General features: G+C 47.8%; 1 protein-coding gene across 2 annotated transcripts in view; it reads right to left on the reverse strand.

Moving 5' to 3' along the window:
- The window catches only part of atrn (attractin), a 73,414-nt gene that overhangs the window by 53,377 nt on the left and 3,727 nt on the right, over positions 1-16,310 (reverse strand). For both annotated transcript variants that reach the window (XM_041069041.2, XM_029139090.3), the window contains exons 2-13: positions 13,307-13,390; positions 11,806-11,919; positions 11,580-11,708; positions 9,833-10,026; positions 7,441-7,609; positions 6,806-6,896; positions 5,355-5,604; positions 4,703-4,886; positions 4,463-4,617; positions 2,653-2,737; positions 1,193-1,401; positions 82-200 (exon numbers count right to left, since the gene is read on the reverse strand). In XM_041069041.2, the coding sequence (XP_040924975.1) occupies positions 82-200; positions 1,193-1,401; positions 2,653-2,737; positions 4,463-4,617; positions 4,703-4,886; positions 5,355-5,604; positions 6,806-6,896; positions 7,441-7,609; positions 9,833-10,026; positions 11,580-11,708; positions 11,806-11,919; positions 13,307-13,390 (1,783 nt within the window). The remainder of the gene's footprint in view (positions 1-81; positions 201-1,192; positions 1,402-2,652; positions 2,738-4,462; positions 4,618-4,702; positions 4,887-5,354; positions 5,605-6,805; positions 6,897-7,440; positions 7,610-9,832; positions 10,027-11,579; positions 11,709-11,805; positions 11,920-13,306; positions 13,391-16,310) is intronic.

Below are 16,310 nucleotides of genomic sequence, written 5' to 3' on the forward strand. Positions count from 1 at the left end.
TTTTAATCAGGCCTTCAAGGCCACTCAGTGACGCACGGAGCCCCAGCTCAGCAGTTGGTCGGTCTGTGTTGGTTCTCTTACCGTGGCAGAGGTGCAGTTGCTTCCTAGAGACGAGCACGATGAACACCACTGGCAGCCGTTGGTATTGGCGGTGCAGCTGTAGCAGTCTGTGTACTGGTCACACCTCTCGTTATCCACGACTGAAGTTTGGAGAAACACAAATTCACAGCTTGGCTCAGACACCAGTGACTGGCTGGACGCACAACAGCTACGGCTCAAAGATCTGAGATCAGGCCAGTGTGAAGCCAGCTTTATGTTTTCACTATCTGATTACACAGTTTCAGCTGTTTCTTCTTGAAATGTTGACCTACCAACGTAAAACTAAATGTACAGCATTTACAGCCTTCATCCAACTCCATCTAGTTTTCAACAACTGGAAAAATTCAGATTCTGCAAGACTAGTCAACACTTCCTGCAGATGAGGTTTGGTGAAACTGGGGCAGGGTGACTGCCAGCCAGCAGAGGAGCAGAGGGCCCTCTCTGGTATTAAATGTGCCTGAAAGATGTCCCCGGGTGCAGTTTCCATCTGCTGGCACTTCTGTAGTTGTCGGGCTCAGAAAATGAGACGGGCTGCACTGGTGGAACTGAGGAGGTTTTTTGTGACAAATGGCAAACAACAAATGGAAGAGAATTCTCTATAGGATGTGGAGAGACCTGGCTGAACTCTCCCTGATGCTACCGCCTCCTGTCCTCTCACGCACAAAAACCTGACAACTGGGACACGCTGACATTATAAAAAAAAATAAAAAATCATGACGTGCCTTCACATACATGAGAAATACATTAATGCACAGGACACGTGCATACACACACATCGACTAATTAGCTTTAGCTAACAATTATTATCACTACAGCTAAATTAAACTTACCAGTTTGTTGATAAATGTCAAAAAGTTAGCAAGTACAGAAAATGTGTCCTTTCCTCTGGAGATGTTCTGGACATTTAATTTAAAGTTAAGTCTGAAAAATGTCAGAACATGCTAAAAATAGCATCCAAGGCTTTTCTTTTCACATGGCCTTTTATTTCCAACCAGAAGTTAGGATTCGCATATATTCAAGGCGATGTGACGGAAAACACAAGTGCCGTCGTGTTGATCATCTCATGCTGAGAAGCTGAGAAGCTGATGCTTACATGATCGCGTGTTACACGAGGGCGGAAGCTGGTCAGTGCCGCTCTCCCAGGGCAGGCAGGTCCCCTGGGTGCTGTTCCACACGCAGTGGATTCCGGGCCAGGCCTGGCCGCAGGACGCCTCGCTGGAGAAGGCCGAGCAGCTGGGGGAGGTGTAGGCGAGGACGTCGCTCAGCAGCAGGCTGTTGAAGCCGCCGAACACGTACATCGCGCTGCGCGACAAGACGGGAGAGGTTAGCGATGTCAGAGGAACATGACAGGAAGTCACAGGCTGCAAGAGGGTCCAGTTCCTAGACTGCAATTTAAAGCTTTTGTGCACAAGAGGAGATCAGGCTTGAGGTTCTCCCTCGTTCCCCGGGCTCACACATCTGCTGGGTGTTCTGCCTGGGCCCGATGTGATGTAGTTCATCCGTTATAATGATCCAACATTAAGCAAAGGTCTTATGAGGCTTACAGGTTGCATCATGAGCAACAACAAACTTCTAGTTGCTCCTAAACATGAGTGGTCAACAGCAAGGCCTCACCTGGACACATGTGGAGCTTCTTGTTAATATTTGATCGGTTAGTTTAACATGGATCAGAGCGTCCCTGCTTTGCTGGCGGATGAGGTTATGCTTACTGATCCCTTACATCCCTTCTGTTGGCAGCACCGTTACTTTTCATCCAGTAATGAAGTGTCATGTATGAACGCATTGGGGTTCCTTATCGGAGGTAACGAGGTTTTCAGCTGAACAGTCTGTTGGTTTGTCTTATTTCTGTCCTGCTAAAATATCATTTTTAATTTATATATTTCACCTGCGCGGTCAGCCGGTGAATTATTAACCAGCAAAACTAACAGAGAGAAATATCTGCTTTAAACTATGCATGAATGCAATGTAAACCATTCTGGCTTCAACATTTTCACCTCGGTGAAATTCACAATTAGAAGACAACAAACCCAGTGGGTTGTGCTGTAATAGACTGAAGGGTCTCATCCTGCAAACATGTCTTTTCTTAGATTCATGACTCCTTTGCCAGCAAATGTTTCAATTCAAAATGTCAGAGCCCCATAATCATTTCCTGTAATTTGTCCCACAAAATAGTGGGTCTCTCTGTTTAGTTTATTGTATTTTCACTTTTATTCCCCTTGAATTGCTGCGACAGATCAGGTGCAGTTTGCAGATTGTTTCCTAAACCATGAACGGAGTCGTGATCATGAATAAAAAAAAAAAGCTAGAAAAGCTAAGAGGCCCCTGAATGACAAATCCTGAACCACGTGAGTCAAACTGGACCCGTCTGTGGCAGCCACATATTCTATTTGCCTCCTGGCGAGAAGTGAGCACACACATATTATGACTGTTGAAGTTTTAGTCAGAGTGTGGAATTTAAAGATGCAGGCCAGAACCTGCGCGTGGAAAACGACTGCTTATCTCATCTTTCAGTATTTGAAAACGTGTTGTATAATATCGCGCTTCAACGATTACCTGTCGCTGAAGACTGCAGAGTGCCCAAAACGGTTGACGTCATGGTAGAGGTCTGGTCGAGGCAGCACCGTCCACTCGTCACACGCTGTAATGAAAAGCAGACACGCAGAGGTCACACTGCTGACCTGCTCCCAACACTGCTCATGGGAAATGGCCAGTGAGTCCTTTATTTGTGGGCATCTACGAAAAAAAAAACATCTTATACAAATGGTCTTATATAGAGACTAGAGAGAACGACACACGAGCACCTTCTGTCAGAAGAACAGAACTGAAAACAAAGCACAACGCCAACAGCTGGCGTGTGAGGCTGGAAGTGAGAGCTGCTGGGACACAGTACTGTGACTGCAGTCCATCACCTTCACTCAGCACAATGCAGTGCAAGTCATCATGCTCTCCCAGAGGAGACGACAGCGAGAGCTCCACGTTCAAGGGTAGACACTGCCCTCTGGTGCTGCGTCCGGGCACTGCAGCCGCTGCGGCGCATCGCCTCTGGAAGTGGAGATTTATTACGACACCATCTACTAGTGTCAGGACAGCGGACGACCCTTAAATCCCACGCTCTAATTGAGTTCAGCCTGTTAAGGAGGAGCAATTAGTGCAGGACGTGCGGCCCATCGACTGTAATTAGCACACAATTACAGGGCTGGTGCCGCCGCCGCCGACCCTGCAGCCAGCTGGCGAAGGTGGGGGCAGGTGGTGAAGAATAGACGGACAGACCTGTATTCAATTACAAAATCATAGAGTGCATGAGGAGAAAAGAGCTTGGTGCTGAGGAGGTGTGGAGACAACTGACAGCCATTTGTTTCCCCACAGTGACCAGCGAGAGATGAGGACATGTGGCCTCAAAAGGTGGATAAATAGGACACTACACTGAGAATTAGACCGACGCTCCTGCTGCATGTGTGCTGCTGACGCCTTCACCAGCCGCTGCTCTTAACCACGGGCATGAAAGGGGATGTTTGCCGGAGACATTTCACCGCCACCATGTAGCTCTCGTGAACAAAAGCGGGTTGCGCGGGGAAGAGTGCCTGTGCCCCTGAGATTGTAATTTCGCTGCCCGTCAATCATCTCCATAATGACGGAGGAAAACACGGCGTCCTCGAGCCGTTCCTCGGCCTGCGGGGAATTCTCCCTCCCGTCCAGACAGCCTGAAAGCCTCCCATTAACGAGCGGCTTGTGACAGCGCTGCAGAAGGAGTCCGCTGGCAGCTGACAAAATGACAAAGCTGTGCTAACATCTATTAGAACTCAAAATGGGATTAGAGGCCCAATAGTACCTCATACAGCAAACATGTATTAAATACAAGCCGTGAACCTGAGAGCATACGTGTACGCTCATAAAGTGCCAACCAGATGGTGGAAGGTTGGGAAAAGTCTGACTTCCAGGAGAGAAAGAATCAGCTTTAACCACATGGCCTGTACAAAATCCACAAATCTGTAAATAGTAGCCTCCACAGCTGGAAACAAGTTTAATGTGCAGGAAACACTAACTTGTGTTGATGAATATCATCTATGAAGATGGTTTCTGGATGTGCGGTGGATATTACAGAGGGGGAGCAGGGACCGGCACTACGCGGCCGGAAAACTAAGCACCACATCATCATGGGGCCGCTGCATCGACGTGTCCTGTGGCTTAATGCTCATGTACACCGAGCGGCGACATTTGACCTTCTGTTGCTTCGGCGGCGCAACAACAAAACACTGTGGTTGTAGCGAGCAGCTCCCAGGTGTGGGCGCGACTGCATGAATGCAAAGCGGCCCGGAGCAGGAGGAGAGAGGGAGACGATGCTCCAGGCGGCTGCTTTACTGACCCAGACTGTAGGCCAGGAAGTCCGACGAGAAGCACTTGGCGCCGTGGCTCATGGACGTGTCGTTGTGCGTGTTCCCTCCGAACACCAGCATGGACCCGCTCACTATCACCGCCGTGTGGAGGTAACGGAAGAAGCCGCTGTCTCGCAGGATGGTCCTGGACAAACACGCACGGGCGCCGCTCAAACAAGCGCTACTGTCGGCCCACGAGCTCAGAAAACAGAGAGAAAACCACGCCTCACCACTTCCTCTTGTCCACGTCAAACTTGTAGAGGTCTCCAGCCAGGCCGTACTTGTTGGCACTGAAGGCCTTGTAGCCTCCATGGATGTAGATGGCTCTGGTGTGAGGGTCAAAGACACTGCTGTGGCCGTAGCCTCCCTGGACCAGCGCCCCCTCAGTGGGCACCAAGCTCCACGTGTTCTTGACTGAAAGGTCAGACACATCTTAGGTACAGTTTCAGTGTTTACAGGGGATGTAGAGGGAGTTATTACTGTTATATTAGTGACATATTTAAGCTAGTGTAAATGCTACTGGCCAAACTGCACAAAGCAGCATCAACCCAAATAAGATCTCATTGGTGCTCAGTGAGGGAATGACAGCAACCAAATGACTGCACTTGTGTCTGTCTGCTATTGCTGCAGGTGAACTCATTCTTTCCTCAGACAGATTCCCTCAGCCTTTTAAAAAGACAATTAGAGCCCTTAATGAAGTCTGGTCGCCTGCCAACAAGCAGACTGGACTAGATTAAAAGCAGCACTAAAGTCCGGAACTCTCTTAATTTGCTATAAGTGGACGTTAGTTGCTCACACTTACAACTGAAGGGTTTCAGGTCAAACAAGAGAGGAGCCGGGGCAGGATCGCTCCCTGCTGCCACGACAGCACAATCAACGTACCGATGTTGTACTCCTGCACCTGGCTGATGTACCCGTACAGAGGGCAGTGTCCGAACAGAACCAGCATGACAGGACTGGCTCCCTCCTGCAGCGGAGGCACGATGTGGGCTGAGTGACCCACAACAGCATACTGGTCCTTGGCCCAAGGACTGAGGAGGACCCAGGTCTGGTTCTGGATGTGGAAAACCCACAGCTGGCTGGAGACGTTTCCTGTGGAGTCGATCTTTCCCCCATACATGTAGATCTTCCCCTAATGGAAACAAAGGCAAAGAACAGAGTCCACTCGAGGTATCCTGTTCGGATCATGACCCGTTTACCATAATTAGCCCTATTTAAATCGGAAAGATGACCAGGACCATCGTGACAACATTTTAATTCTCACTTTAAAAAAAAAAAAAACACACGCACACATGAACTGAAATCTTACTAGAAATGCTAAGAAGGGAACCAAAGCCTGGCAGCTTCTCAATGGTAATCATGAACTATCATTTTAATAAAACCTCAACCCACCAAAAACCACCAGGGATCATCCAAACCACATTCAAATACTTTGGTATCAATAACCCTCCAGTATAAGCATAATAATAATAAGCCTGTGTCTCCTTTCCTGCAGAATAGTTTCCACTCTGAAAGCGCTAAGGGCATCCTGGAGGTCAGCCAGAATAATGGTCGCCTGGTATTAAAGAGGCTTTTACTTTTTTTGATTTCAAACAATACTAAACACGGGCGATATACATTCATACACTTTATTATAAGCAGTCTGAAATGTGGAGGGGAGAAAAAGCCTCGAGTTAGACTTGTGAACAACGTATCCTGCACTTAACCTTCGACAACTGCATCCACTGTGTTTCCCAGACCAATAGAAGCCACACAAAAGCTTGTACTACTTTTCACAAATGCCTCAGCGACGCAGCTCCATCCTTTTATAAGCCAGCGAGTGTACGTGTACTGAACGAACCTGAACGAGTACATCATCCGTGGCTGCGAGACGCATCTCGGCTCTGTTATGTATCAACACCGATTTGATTTCAGATTTGTCTTGCAAGCCCACGCTGGCAAATCACACACTGTGATGCAATTTGAGCGTTACAAACCCTCTGCAGCTCAGACTCTCCTCTCTCCAACCACAGCGCAGACAGACTGCGTCTTCTCCGAATCCTCCTCTCTCGTAATTTATTATTCCATCAGCGGCTCCTAACAGTTTTTCTGGCTGAGACAGAACTGCTTTCGCCACTTCACTGCGGCAGATCAAAGCCCAGAGATTTATATATTAGTTCCAGACAACAAAACAGACACGACTGAAGGCATGAATAAACCGATGGCAGTTTATAATATTTATGATAACTCCGCCATTTATTAAGATGTCATCTATTTTGAAGTTATGCGCACGTTACACTGAACCTGAGCTTAGTGGGGGGAGTTGGAGCATTTCACCCATCTACAGTACGTACCTCGTGCAGAGACAGCGAGTGGCCATAGCGTGGTGTGACGGTGTTCACGGAGGGGTCAAGGGTCAGCCAGCTCTTGCTGCTGAGGTTATACCTAGAGAAAACAGGACAATTTTGTTTTAATCTCCGCATGGGAGTGACATGAAGGAATGAGGATGAAACTTCAATATTAACGTGTGCAGATTTTCCGATCACGCTGCTAAAGCCTGATCATGCCCAGATGAGTAGAGGGGAGATTTTCCATCTGCTGTTTGTCAGAGTTCAGATAAAGGCACGCTGCTCCTTACATGATAAAAGCCCTCGACCTGCTGGCAACCCATAAAACTAAAGGGAATAAATGTGATCTTCCTGGGTGGAGCTCAGGGTGAGAAGGTTCCTGTAATTTTATGATTTTAATCACAACCTTCTGAGTCCAACACAGGGCCGTGTTCTTTTTCCATGTTGATTTTGAGCAAACAGGAAGTCCTGTGGTGTGTTCCACACATTACTCTCTCTGTGCAGCGGCTAAAGGTCAAAAATATTTTAATTCACTGCAACAAAAGCAAACCGCTTCTGTTGCATAGCAACAACAGGATTCGCGATTCGTGGTCTGTTGGATGAGAGCAGCAGCCGACTTCCTAAAAAGCGCAAATACTTACGCTTTGACCATGTGATAATCAGAGGCGTTGAAGACGTAGCCGCCAATGATCCACATGATGCCTTGGTCGACCACAGCCTTGTGGGAAGCCCTGGCGAGCCCGGCATCAGTGTACTCATCCCGGCTCCAGAACGGGGAGCTGGCCGGCACCGAGACCGAGCAGTCTGGACCTGGAGGGGGAAAGAGCGCGCAACATCAGCGCTCCACGTGAAGCTAAATTATTCCGAAAATTATCTTTGAACACACACTAAAGAGAAGACGGACCCTTTAGTGGCACAGGCCAAAACACAACTAATGACTCTGCATTAAAGGGAAAAAAAGAATTCCAAGTTTAATAAATGCCTCCTGCATTAACAGAGGATTAAGCTTTCACTGGCTTCATTTTTTCACTGATGTCCTGCAGCCAGGCAGACAAAGAATAAATAAATTCTGCTCAGTGACTGAGTGGGTGAAATAAAGAATAAAAAAAACACATGATCCATTATTGATTTTACCTCCTAAACTATGAAAGTGAGATGTGGAAACAGATAAAGAAGCTTAAGCTCAGGCTTTAGATAACGGAGTCTGATGTGTGCAGGGGTGGCGTAACGTAGCTTTGAATTTTAACAGACCATCGCAAGTCGGCGGAACGGGGTCGGGTATAATAACCGTTTAAAAACAGGTGCCTCAGGCCAACTCGGAGTCCAGAATCGTGTCCAGTGTAAAATAGACAAAGAACATTATTCATTCCAAAGGGACGTGAAACAACAAGATCTACATAAAGTCACGGCTAGGTTGAAAACAGACAGAGTGAATCACGAGTGGTGGTGTGGTCAGAGGAGGAGGCCTGGTCCCTCCAACCTGATACATCATAAAACCAGTCAGGAGAGCAGAGGTTCACCCACCAATTAGTGCCATCACTGAATCATGCCGTGGAAGCAGGAAACCAACGAGTGGAGGGACTTTCCCATCAATCATTATCAAAACCATGCAGAAGCAGCAATGAGAAAGGAAGGAAGTGTTATGATTCACCGTGACAATGAAGGTCAGCTAAGCCAGTCTGTCCTTTTGTTTATAGGCCAAATAAAAGCTCCCTGGTGGCTAATATGCTTCAGCCCGACTCCAGCCTCAACAAGTTAGAGGAATGTACTCTGCACCTTGGTGGCGCTGCCATAAATAAAACAAACGTGGCCTTAGCCTCCTTTAAAGATGCAATTTGTTGAAGGCCAGGCATCTGTGAAAGAGGGATTAAATGCAAGGCTGGCTTGACTAAACAGGCATCTGTCTCTGCTTTCTCGCTGGCTGCTGGAGCAAATGAGGAGAGCATTTGGTATCTGGCAGCACGAAGTACAGCGAGCGCGCTATTCCTCCACTGGAGCAGCGTGACAGGGTAATAAAGGCTAAAGAAAACGCCAGTCTGTTTTCCCGACGCCCTCAGCTTGGCTAATTAGGGCTGCGAGCGCGCCGAGTCGCTAATATAACTGCAGTTAAATTAAGCCGTCGCCTCTGCATATGTAGAGCAGCTCAGCGGAGCTGTTTAAGAACTAACAGAGCGGGTAAACGCCCATATGGCGCGATTCAAAGAGAAACGCCTGCGTCAGCGTCAGACCAAACGCGCTCCATATCCAAAAGCGATGAGGAAGCTGATCCGGCAAAAAGTTCATGTGAAGTCCACCGCGCCACGGCAGATGGACTGGAATGGAGGTCTGATGCTCTTTACTGAACGTCCAACTGCTAATTGTCCAGAGACAGCAGATGTCTGCTAGATTATTTTGATAGGTTTTATTTGTGCTTGTTTTTAGGACTCTTGGATCCACAGAACATAAAAAACTATTACAGATTTCAGAATATGGACTCGACACTAATGTGCTGCGATCAGACAGTATACAAAGTGAGAATTGATGACCTCAGTGAATCATTAACCAAAACTTTACTTTCACCTCAACAACAGAGAGGTTGTGTTTGTTCTCCCTCTAGGTCTGAGACCAGGTGAAAAGTGTTCCAGTGTCTCATTGGACTAAAATCTAATGGCGTTCATCTTTCAGACGCCAGGGTCAACAGCTGTGACAGCTCACCTCCGATTGTGTTTGGGAAACCAGGTCCCGATGCCCTTTATTACCCAAAAGATGAGAGAGGGAGAGAGAGAGAGAGAGAGAGAGAGAGAGAGAGAGAGAGAGAGAGAGAGAGAGAGAGAGAGAGAGAGAGAGAGAGAGAGAGAGAGAGAGAGAGCGTACCACTGTCTGAAACGTCAACACTCCCACTTGGTTGACAAGTCATTACAACTACGCTGTATTTTCATAACACTCCTGTTTATTAATGTGAGCAAACTCTCCTGCGTCACCCAGGATGGTTGACTGGGCTTGTTAGAGCTACCTTGATGAGTGGGAGTAGTTCAGACCAGAGAATGAGCCCACCTTGCCACCCCGTTTTACAGACGCAGGCCTTGTCCTGGCAGTGGCCTCCCTCCGGGTAGCTACAATTGGCCAGGCAGTAGGGAACGTCACAGGCCTGTCCTTTCCACCGGTCCTCACAGTCGCAGTACACCGAACCGGTGCTCCCCGCGCGACACTCCCCGTGGCCAGAGCAGTTGTTGGGACACGTATTCACCCTGGGAGGAAAGAAACACGACGAGAAGCTGTGACTCAGATCCTTCCTAAAATACAGACTTAACTAAATAGCAGTTCTTAAGAACTTGGTTGCACGTGCTCTTGTGCAATAAGTCTTCAGGCTCAGAGCCAAAACAACCAAGTGCATTGTTGCTCGCAGACATCAACGCACCCTTGAACGTGACCCTGAACGCAACGTTAAGCATTACTGGAGTAGAACTGCACCTAAACATGAGAATGGTCAGTCAAACACACTGATTTCAAGTCATGTTTATTGTATAAGTTTATATATTATTATCTGTTATCCTCTCATTTACATACTAATGATTTAATGACAAAAACAAACCTGTAAATCCAATGAATCCCATGTTTCATTATTATAAGCCGTTTTCTGTAGGTTTTAATTAAAACCTCCTTTGAGCAAGGCTACACTGCTGATTTGCTGCCATCACTCATTGTCTGTGCAACATTCACTTAACATTCACCTGTTCACCCTTGTTAGTGCATTATTTTCTATTTTACCGTTATTCATATTTTATTCATCCATAGCAGAAAAATGACTTGAGATGACCCAAGGTTGTCTTTAACACGCGTAAACAAGCCAGTATCACACACAGCAGGTTGTTATCCATCAAAGCAAAAGGCTGATGCGAGACGCTTCCCTCAACCACACAAACAAAACAAAGATGTTTGGGAGCGAGACAGATGATGTAAAGGGTCCTTGTCATTCTTTTATGTTCCTTCAGAATCCTGATGGTTTGATGTTTCAGCTCCTCCACCTCTCATACACACCAAAAGGCCGAGGGGCCCAGGGCACTTTGCTTTCATCCGACAGAACCAAATTCAATCCCGTTGCTATGGTGACACTACCAATAAGTGAGACAGAGAGAGACGGGGGGGGGTCTTTGTGTCCCTTGCAGATGTTTAAAAGTGATGAGCTTCACTTTGCTTATAATATTTTCCTTTTTAATACCAGCAAGGCCAAACTGAGACAATGAGCGACACCGTTTCTTATGTGAAGGTCTGATACTATCTGTCTTAGGGCATGCTGTCACTGGCCAAAACAACAAATACCAACTTCTAAGCAGATCATTTTCTGTTCATTTTGCGACAGAGAATATAAAAGAATACATAAAATTCTTATAAAAGAAAATCCTACATGTGCTGTGACATCAGTACTAGACTCGTATCCCTGCTTCACCAGCACATGACGGTGACATGATCAGACATAAAACACGCTACTGCTTCATCCTCTTCCTAAAACTACTGTCACCTGACAAATAGATGAACAGGCGGAATCTGGCGCTTAGTGATGGGCTTGTGATTCACTGCGTCCCAAGGAAAAGGTGTGAAGTGGTCTCTTCACCTAAATAATTCTCAAGAGCCAGTAAAACAGAAATGAGGTTCTCATCTCAGGGCTCAGCACTGATGTGCTTGTCACCAAGTGGAGGCTTTTATCCGGTGATTGACGTTATCTGGAACACGTGTGTGGAGAAGCTTAAAAAAAAAAAGAGGCTTTTGGTAACAGACTATTTTTATGCTGCACATGTCTCACCTGTAGGAAATGTTGAAGCCCGTCAGGTTGTAGGCAGCATCACTGAAGAAGTGCAGCAGGGCGAAGCCAGACTGAGACACCACCTCTGGAACCGTCTCGTTGCCGTAGCGCTCGGGGACGATCAGACCGCTGCAACGGGAAAGATCCGTGTCCAGAAGTCAGGCTGTGGCTGAAGTCACATTAAACCTGGAAACGGTAACGGTAACTAACGAGCAACGTCGCGTACCTGAAGGCTGCGAGGAGGGGGGAGTAAATGGAGTCTCCGTCGTACACGTACAGGTGGTCCCAGCTGCACTCGGTGGCAAAGTGGTTGAATCGTAACCGGAGAACGGTGTTGGGCCTGGACACACACACACGGACACACACACACGTTACTATTCCAGCTAAAGAGACTTTAAACGTAATAAATGAGGATAATCAACCAGTTACAGGGTGAAAACATTTACCACCCATAGCGATGTCATCATAATGCTGCTTTGTGTTTAACCACCCAGAATATTAGCTAAATAATCAACTAAATATTTTGTTGACTCCAACAGCTGCGCTGTATGGCAAAGCACCTTCCGTCTGACAACAACATGGCAGAGCATCCTCTACACGCTGTGCTTCCACGTTTCCACAGTCGAATAAACAAGCCGCTTGAATCGGTTTTCGATTCTAGACATTCGTGAGATTCTTAAAGCTCCAAAAGGAAAGCATTCAGAGAGAGGGAGGCAAGACAAACGGGGCATTTAGTGCATCTACGATGAGGCTTCGAGATTAGGGGATGTTATGAAAAGTCGCATTTTATTCCTTGGCAATTTTATTTATCACCGAAGCAGATGCAGCAGAAAAACAGGCCGAGAGACGGCAGCAGCCTGGAGGCGCGATTGGAAACGCAGGCTCGTGACCGGGAGACAATAAATCCAAAGTCTGCTTTCAGAACCACCTCAGAGCTTCCTTTCAGTTCAGATGTCACAAATCACCCAACACTGTCTATCAGGGGTCGCATCCTCCTCAAGCCTCTGCTCATAGACGCATGCGCCTCCAGCCTTGCGGTCATTCTGATGCAAACAGAGCCCGTGTGAACGGCATCAACCTCGTGGGTCCGAAGACGGGACGGAACTGTGCAATTAGCAGGCGATGAGCGCGGCGGACGACGGGGGCCTGGAGCATCAGAGGCCACCGAGCAGCAGGCAGCGCACAGATGCCCGTCTGGGGCCCGGCTGAACACGGCGTTGGCTCCACGCCTGCACGTCAGCGAACGCAGGCTTTATGACGCAGAGGAGCCGGCAGCCTACAATTAAGACGCACTGCTCGGGATCGATGCCGCGCTGAGCTTGCGCTGACTTCAACGGGGGAGCGGGCGTATCCGATTCCGCGCCGATACTCAGCCATTCGCTTTCATCCAGCACTTTCTGGACGCAAAGCGCTGCGCTGATATCGGTGCGGGGCTCCAGCGGAGGCCGTGCATGAAAGAATCATTATGAGTGCTCTTAAAATATTGAGTTGCAGCTTCGCATTTCACAATCCATCAATCAACTGCCTCAAAAGACTGCCCATAGACCTGAAGCCTATTTGAGAAATGCCATCAAGCGCACTTCAGGCCAAAGTACATGCGTGTTTCCTTAATCTCTCATCACTGAAATGATTCCATAACTCTACTTGAAATAGAGGTAAACAACTAATCAGGGTGTATTCACTGCGTTGTGGTCCTGAGCTGGAGTTTGTATATGCACAGCACTTACTGCCCCTCAATGAGCCACGTGCACTTGGTCTTGTATTTGTAGTTTCCTGGTCCATCGGTGAGGTAGCCAGAGGGTCCCGTCAACCTGCACAGAGGGAAGAGATGGTCGGGTTACACACCAGGATGCAGCATTTCTGAGCCCTCAGCTGGATGTGGGCATATCGAGACACAAATCAGTCTTCTCTCAATTACGACGTTAAACAAATCTGCATCACAGGAAACTTCATATTTATAGATTTATAAAAGTACATATTTAAAAAAGGTTACACATTGTATCTTGAAGTATGCTCTTGTTTTGTATTGCTGCTGCAACGTGGAAATTTCCCCATTGTGGGACGAATAAATCTTATCTTATCTTAAATTCCATATTAATACAATCCGAGAGCTGAACCCGTCTATTTTCTCTTTGTTGTGACCCAGTGACTTTCTTTCTGATTCAATATACGACTGAACACTGGTTCAGATACATTTCATGAATTAAAACAACACTGCTGGATGAGAGTAGCTGAGCTGAGCCACCAGGTGAACTCCACTTCGCGTACAGTGACCTGCGGCTCACGGAGCGGAGGATGATTAAGCCTCACAGCAAATGATTTTCATGGCCAAGACCATGACGGGCGGCCGCAAACGCTCTAATGGCAGCGTCCGGCGCCCGGCCTCTGTTATTGCCTGATCAATCCCAGCCTGATGACACAGCAGGAGAGGAGCTGAGTTACACAGGGAGGCACTTAAACGCAGGCACAGATTGTGTCATTACTTACGCAGGTCTCAGGGTCAACACACCCAGTCACAGCCTTTCAGACCGGCGTTTATCAGGCGAGGGCGAGGTGGGACCTGCAGCAACAGGACGCCATTCATTCACCCCAGCGCATGTTAAAAAGCCGTGCACACACACACACACAGAGTCTGTGGGGACGTCGCCTCTGTGCATGCGTGCGTGCGTGCGTGCGTGCGTGCGTACGTGGGCCGAGCGGCTCAAGGTCCAAGGCCAAGGGTGCTGAGTTAACAACAACTTTAAAAACATGACGGCGCTGGTGAGCGGCTCCTCGCGGTGACTTCACGTAGCAGGTCTCAGCGGGCGGCCGGCGCGTACGCCAGCATGTAATTAGAGACGTCGCAGCGCTGATACCGCCGGGTGCTGCAGCAGACAAACAGGGCTCGGCTCCCTCCCGATACAGGCCTCCCATTAAATACAGCTCCAGCTGTTGCACGTCGAGCATACGGCGCTATTAATCCTACAAACTCTGCTGATGCAAACGTATCCGTTCCATTCAGGGTTATGGAACGAACAGGGAGGCAGAGATTCAAGAGGTTGCAAAACCTCCTGCGTGCATTTTAAAAATGAGATTAAACTGATGAAGGTCAATTGCACAAGACCGAAGGTTTACTAGGACAGAGCTGGAACAAAAAGCGAATCTAATGAAAGTCCGAGTCTGAACGACGCTGAAGCGAAGCCTTAGAACTCTCAGTGAGTGGAGCTTGTTTATTCACAGTACACATCGTACCGTCTCAGATATGACATGTACTCATTAAAGGTGACGCATATTAAACGAAGCACAGACCAAGTGCTTTCACTGGTGATGATGATTCACCCAGGAGTCAACGCTTCATTCAGCAAGTGACCAAACAATCAGGGATGAATTTTACAGGCAGACGAATCAGAGACAAAACTGTTTCTGTCTCTTTTAAGCACTGAAATTCATGTTAGGCAGAAATAAATACTAAGACGGGCCGAGTCTCCTTCCTGCTATTAGGCTCACTAATACCAGCACTGTCTCCGCGTCCAACAATAGCTGCTTCTCATGCAAACAGTGTCCCTGCAGCGAGCCAAGTGGTCTGCAAACGGCAAAAGCGCTGCAGCACGAGAGCCAAGAGGCTCCAGCGTTTCTGCAGCAAACGCGCTTCCTCATTCAGAAGCAACGACTCGGGCTGCGCGCTACTCACACCGGGCGGAGGCGCAACAGCCTGTCTGGGCAGGCGTCAAACCTGCTGATATGAGACCTTAAATCAATTAGGGAATATCTGGCGAGGCTACACTTGTGTCCCCACGCGAGGAAGCGCAGCAGACATAATGTGACCGCTTCACAGAAACACGTTCGCCTCGATAACGAAATCATTTCGTGGTAACAGAGAGATGTTTACGGCACATAGTGCAGGCCATATCAGCAGCCGTATAAACGAGTGGGATCCACTGAGTTTACTACAATGAAACCACATTTCCTGGAAAGCCACCTCCCATCCCCTGCTGCACAGGCAACAAAAACACACTCATCAAGCCATCAGTCACTTGTGTTGTGCAAGAAGGGGTTCAGGATTTGTTACAGTAGCAGGGTTCATCGTGAGTCGCAGCTGCTCCTAGTTCAGCTTTCAGCCCAGAGGCTGCAGGTTCAACGCTGCCCTTTGGTACAGAGCATCCCAGACGTACAGGAGGCGTGCAGGATGCAGGATTTCTGTAAATACTTGACTCATTGCTGTTGGAACAAACAGCCGTAACTTTCTGTGTCTCTCCAACAAAAAAAAAAAAAAAAAAAAAAAAAAGATAATATAAACAAGGTTGACATAATACGACTTATTAGTGTGTGCAGAGGGCAGGTTGCTCAATGGAAGGGCAGCCTTGGACTAGACAAAAGATGACCACAAAGGTGCGAAAAGGATGAACTCTGAAGCCCAAAACCCCACAATCACAGTTAACGTCAGAACTAATCAATCACAATTACACTGGCTCGAAAACCCAATCACATTCAGTACACGAGGAACTCAATTTGTCCTCTCTTGGACTTGACCGGACACACGAAGACGTGGAGACGCCCCACTGGGCGACTACACACCTGGCAACAGTTAAAGGGGCTCTGCCACATCACAGCTAACCAGCAGAGATGAGCCTGGTGAAAACGCATCCAAGGAACTATTGGAACTACAGTATTCAACAGCTTAACTACAGATAATTTTAAGAACCCAAAGTCCCGCTTTCCTCACAGGCAGACGAACCCGTGTTTTATTGCAGG

The sequence above is a fragment of the Betta splendens genome, chromosome 22 (genome assembly GCF_900634795.4).
Source record: "Betta splendens chromosome 22, fBetSpl5.4, whole genome shotgun sequence".
In the NCBI taxonomy this organism is placed as follows: Eukaryota; Metazoa; Chordata; class Actinopteri; order Anabantiformes; family Osphronemidae; genus Betta; species Betta splendens.